The sequence below is a fragment of the Fragaria vesca genome, unplaced genomic scaffold, assembly GCF_000184155.1.
Source record: "Fragaria vesca subsp. vesca unplaced genomic scaffold, FraVesHawaii_1.0 scf0513160_u, whole genome shotgun sequence".
Lineage (NCBI taxonomy): Eukaryota > Viridiplantae > Streptophyta > Magnoliopsida > Rosales > Rosaceae > Fragaria > Fragaria vesca.
In genome coordinates, this window is record NW_004443448.1 from 1,409,084 (window position 1) to 1,415,038 (window position 5,955).

General features: G+C 39.7%; 2 protein-coding genes across 2 annotated transcripts; both read left to right on the forward strand.

Moving 5' to 3' along the window:
• The first annotated feature begins 27 nt into the window (after positions 1-27).
• LOC101292369 lies at positions 28-2,362 on the forward strand. The gene is made up of 4 exons (XM_004310057.1): positions 28-629; positions 922-1,162; positions 1,657-1,774; positions 1,876-2,362. The coding sequence occupies exons 1-4, from the start codon at positions 28-30 to the stop codon at positions 1,965-1,967; spliced, it is 1,053 nt and encodes a 350-aa protein (XP_004310105.1). The 3' UTR covers positions 1,968-2,362.
• A 2,441-nt stretch (positions 2,363-4,803) lies between these two features.
• On the forward strand, positions 4,804-5,553 carry LOC101307856. The gene has a single exon (XM_004310178.1). It carries the CDS (start codon positions 4,804-4,806, stop codon positions 5,551-5,553), a length of 750 nt encoding a protein of 249 aa, XP_004310226.1.
• The last annotated feature ends 402 nt before the right edge of the window (positions 5,554-5,955 follow it).

Here is a 5,955-nt window from a genome sequence, read left to right on the forward strand (position 1 = left end):
GGAAATTTTTGGAAGAGGAAAAGAGAAATGGGGAAGCTACTATGTGATTCCACCACCGTGGCCGAGTCATTCCAGACCTCCTCCCCCACCGTCGCCTGGCGGGACCCGCCCCCGAAGTCGGCGCCGCTCCATCAGGACGACGACGACCACCGAACCGAGCCCCTCGATCTCATCGACCAGTCAACGGACGACGCGTGGGGAGCTGTCGTCGGCCTGGAGGAGCAGCAGCGGCGCCACCTCCAGCGGCTTCACGCCAAGGGGGTCTTGTGGAAGCATCCGGAGGCGGACGGCGAATCCTCGGTGGTTTTCAGGCTGTCGCACGGCGGGGAGGTGTCGTCCGACGGGAACTGTTTGTTTACGGCGTCGCAGAAGGCGATGAAGGCGGCGCGTGAGGTCGACGCGCGGGAGCTGAGGCGGCGGACGGTGCGGAGGTTCATGGAGGATTTCGGATCTGCGGGAGAGGAGGAGAGGGACGTCATCAACGACGTCATTCGGCATCTCTACGCGCCTGATCTGAAGGCCGGGTGGGGGATACACGTGATTCAGGAGGTCAAGCTTTTGGCCAAGAAAGACGAGCGCGTGAGTCTTGACTCTGCTATTGACGAGCTGCTTCAGCTGGGAATGCAGAGGTAATATTCTCTTGGATCTGTTTTCTTTTATTGATTTCAAATCTAAATCTGTGTTCTTTACATTGTTGAATACGTTAGTTAGCAATGCATAAAGTTTCAATCTTTAATTAGTTCACATAAAAAATTGGATCTTTCTTGAAATATAGATCTGAAGATTAGATTTCTTGTCCAAAGATTTATGAATACCTGTTAAGATTATGTTGGACTTAGAAGTTAGGATGTTAGAAACGCTAGTTGATGGACTGGATTGTCTTACTGATATTGTTTGGTTTTTGGTTTCTTTTGAGTGAAGGGAGCTGGCGGCGGAGTCTATTTACAAAGAGAGATGTATCTCAGTGAGTGATGGACCTAGTTGGGCGAAATACATGTTGATCTCTGGTTCCCCGGAGGATGAATATGATATCATCACATTGCAATACACAGAGGAAGGCTTGCTAACAATCGATGAAAATAGAGAAGGTCATGCCGCGGCTTTTGGAGATGATATAGCAATCGAGTGTCTTGCAACAGAGTTTAAGCGAGAGATTTATGTGGTAAGAAAAAGTTTCAGTTGGCTTAGAACTATTTTTCATTATTCTCTCTGTGAGTGAACCCATGATTTCGAATTTTTGATTAGTGGGAACTTATCTTCCTGGAAGTTGTTGCATGTTTCTTTGGTCGATATTTTTTCAGTAGATCTGTTGGGTGTAATTGTACTACCTACTTAGCTACTTGTTATTGATATTCAAAGAGTTCAAGTGGTGGATGAGGTTTCACAACCAGATTGATGGAGTAGTTTTCCCATGTTGTCTTGAATCTGTCACATGTTTTTCATGGAGCCATGGAGTTGTAGTGTCCTCACATATATTGGGGTACAAGTATCAGTAGAGTTTTATACCTACCTATGTGTGCACTTGATTAGTTCGTCATTTAATTCCTTTATTAGGGAATTGGTACATTGAATGATTTCTGCACAGTTGAGGTTTTGAGCTTGTACTACACTATCCATAATTTTATTAAGCTTTCTTGCCTGGATTTACAATTACAGGTTCAAGCACACGGAGCAGATGCAATGGTTGATGAGGAAAATTGTGTTTTCTTCCTTCCGCACCGACCAAGGACTCAGATTTGTGAACCACCCTTCTTTCTTTTCATGAAAGGAACAGGTAAGAAACAAAGTTCTTGTCATCTGGAGATATAAACACCAGGCATTTATGAATTTCTCAAATTTGTCTCTAACTACATTTCTGAACATTTCCTCATACAGGTTGGTGTGGTGCTGGAGCTGATCACTATGAACCCCTGATTGCTCATCCCTTGTCCTTTGTTTCTCAGGAGAAGGTCGCTATGGTTCTTTGAGGGCGTGCTTGAACCTGCAGTTTTGTGGCATTAGAGATTGAGTAGAAGTAGTTCTTCTAATTATTTGTTCCATTAGAGATTGGCATGCAATCTGATTCTCCAGACTCTTCTTTGAGTCATGAGGAGAATTCAATCATTGCATGGCATTCATTTTTTGTTAGCTAGATCGATTATCTTTGACTCCAGCTAGCAGGTTCATCCTGCTTCTGAGCAACCCTATAGTACTCGTAATGCTTCTACCGGCTTTTTTTTTTCTTCTGTTGTTGTCTTTGAGTTCATTTCTTTGGAGGGTGCATATATTGCTAGGTGCTATTTCATCGAAGCTGTAATAGTGCCTTCGATCTGTTGTATCTTTAGCTGGAGTCGATCATCATTTTAATGAAAGTGACTTTTGTTCTCTCTTGTTGCCAAACTTCTATGTTATGAACTTATGATTCATTCTGCTTTTTACAGATATTGAAAACTGAATGTACCATTTCTGTGAAGCCAAGTAATATCTCTAGGTACTCTTGAAGTACCTACAACAATGAAGACAGGGTCTGGAGGAAGTTCTACATTGTTTGATTTCCAAACTCTTGAAATAAATCAAAATGGGTCCATGCACACAGTTCGTAGTTTCTTCTTTTGGAGAGACTGCACTGCACTGCCTAGAGCCCCACGTTTAAAGACTGATTATTTCTAAACCAAATTTGTTCAACATGATTGTTGTGACATAAATATGATATCAAAAAGACTCATCCTGTGGCTTTTTGTTAAAGAGAAGCTGATGCAATACTAGAAAGGGGTCGCATATCACATTTCAGAGAGGTTGGAACTTCTCAGCTGGAGATTGCACAATATATTAAAACAGCTTAGTCTCTTCTTGGAGAAGGAATTTGGAACTTCTCAGCTTTGAATATATCGCCAAGGGTATCTTCAAATCTTCATGTCTTTTAGGGGTTAGCTTGGTCTGGTTGTGCTGTTGTGCTTCATTGTCTTCAAAAATGACTGTGTAATGGCTTTTTTCAACAATTTCGATTCCCCTTTCAAAAGAAAAAAGAATATAGATGTCTTTGAATCCTATTTTTTCACGACGAATCAATTTTAAGTTGATAAAAAGATGGCTCAAAATTTAATCACATGTTTGTTCTAGTATATATGTATATGACAGTAACTAGGAAAATTAAACGTGCTGTTTTTGTGCCTCTTATTTACTCAAAAACCACTGTTTAGTGTTTGCCAGCCAAGTCCTGTAGACCAAAAGCATTGCTTTCGTGCTTGTTCTTTGCTTCTGTGAAGATTCATTCACCAACAATTACATATATGGACTCCACTATTTCTCTCTGTCTCTGTTTTGAGGTGAAGAAGTGGAGCTTCTTTTGTATGGAATCTGTTAAACCGTCCATTTAGTAAAAAAGCAAAGTATGCCATTCATTGAACAATCTTTGCATTGTGTTTCCACAAAATCAAAAAGTCGCAACAATTAAGTATATCGTCTAGTATATACTTTGCTTCTTATGGTCGAAAGTCGAAACCCAATTGTATTTGTTGTATTCACAGAGATAGATATACAATCAAACAGGGCTAATGAGAAGGAAGGTTGCTTCATAAAATAACCTTGCCTTTTGCAAATCCACCACCATGAAGATCACCTTAATTAGTTAGATTTAGGCTTAATTTGGAGTTTTCTCTTCTTCAGTTTTTCCTATGCCTTCTTATATTAGAGCTCTCGTTATATTTTCACATAGAAACACCTAAACGACAAATGATTGTCTACGGTACGTCTTGCACTATATGCATCTCTTTTCACAAAGTGCTTTTGCTTCATTCAACTCGAGTGCGAATTAGTGTGCCCTAGCTTGGCCTCGCTACTCAAGGATAAAGAGAAAAGCAAACCAGCCAGTACCAAGGTTAGATGGTATTCAGGGCACTTTTACGGCGACTCGATCTCTCTTTCTTTTTCAATGCCTAATACACTAGATGGATAGCATCTAGCAAGTACTCTGCGATGATAATTAATAACGTCTCAAGTTTTATATTTAGACGTAGGGGAATCACTGGTGACAACAAATGAACTAGTAAAGAAAATACGAAAGAAAATTCCCATGATTAATACTAATTAAACCCAGAAAATAGAGCGAAAAATGTAGGCAAATCTATACTAAATATCGGGTTAAACAATCTAATATATATATATGGTACATTGTTATATTGACATGAAAATACAACAAAGCTAGACATTTGAGAAGGAGGATTGCGTTTATGAAAAAGAAAAGGGAACGAGTGAATGGATTATCAGACTTGATATATTGTTTTTCTTTATCTAGGGTTAGTTTTAACATAAGATCATGGTTTGAGCGTCACATACTGGCATGGATGTTCAATAAACCATTTATCCAGCTTGGAAAGGAAAAAACCACTAGCTAGCCAAGCTCATACAAGTCTTTGCTCATGCAAATTCTTTTGTGTTTCTTAGCTGATGAGAAGAGGAAAATTGAAAAGTGAAAACCATCAACAACTCAAGAAAGGAAATGTGGAAAGCAAACGGAGGGCTGAAAAACAAAAGCACCCAATTGAACACATTTACATTCTCAACCTGCCTATATGGCTTTTCGCTAAAGCAAATTAAACCTTCCCCCAATACATTTTTCTTCACAATATAAATGAAAAAGTAGCATGAATCCCTTGAATCACACAACAAAATATCTCACCACCTTTCCTCGCACTATATATACCTCTTTGTTTTCACTTCTTTACGTTCAGTCAGATGTGAATCAAAACCTCAGTGCCTAATTCAGTGATCTCCTCTCAAAGAGTCAGTGACTCATTAAGCTTTCATCACAAGTTTGATTGATTAATGGATCCCATCAAGGCTCAAAAGGTTCGAGCCATGAAGCTCTACAAGAAGAGTGATCCGTTTTTCCAGAGTCTCATTCTTCATTCTCTTCTTGCGCTAGCTTGCAGTTTGTTTTGTTCCTACTCTCATTCGTTTCCCAATTCCTTTTACGCTATCAAACACCTCTTGTTTAATTCTCTTCCCAATACTTGGTCGTGGTTCGTTAACCCTAGCTGCCTGTTCGTGGTGGTCAATTGCATTGTGGTGTTCCTTATTGGAGAATCGAGGATCATGAGTCGCAAGCAATCCTTGTCTCCGGTTGATCATGTTTACGATGAGTATGTTGCGAGGACTCGAAGTCTTAGGGGACGTCCCTCCACGACAGTTCAAGAGATCAAGAAACAAGAGAAGATCGTACTGATGACAATGGATGATCCGAAGGAGGACAATGCTAATGGCATTGAAGATCACACAGAGGTCAATGAAGTACTGCCACTGAAAGAAGATAGTGGTGATGGCCATGATGAAGATTTCGAAGAGTGCGAGGGAAATGTTACCGAAAATGAAATACATGATGAAGAAGAAGAAGAGAAAGAAATATTGGAAGAAGAAAACGAACAAGAAGACGATAAAGAACAAGAAAAAGAGGAGGAAGAGGAGGAGGCTATAGGGATACCAGCTGATGAACTAAACAAAAGAGTCGAAGACTTTATTGCAAGGGTTAATAAGCAAAGGTGGCTTGAAGCTAGATTTTTGGTGGGTAGCTACTAGCTAGTACAAGAGCTTAATTGATCAGTAATTGTTTGGGGTACCGAAAGGAGAAGAGATTGAAACTCCATGGGTAAATTATCTAGTTGGGCTAATTAATTATTTTGTGGTTTATAATCTACTGGTATAAACCGTATTTGATAGAGATTTGTAATTTGTTTTTAAACAAATTTATAACGGAATAAATATCATTTTCGTGTGAATGATGAAATAGAAATCTTTCCCATACATTCGTGTACGTGTTCATGACATATTCCTAATTAATATATGAGGGGCTGTCTTAGAGTGAGGAAATCTGCTTCATGTTTTTCTTGAATAGGGTGATGTGTGTATTAGGTTATTAGCTTAATTAACTCGACGATGCATGATATAAGTGAGAGTGCTGTCTATTAAAAAGGAAGTACT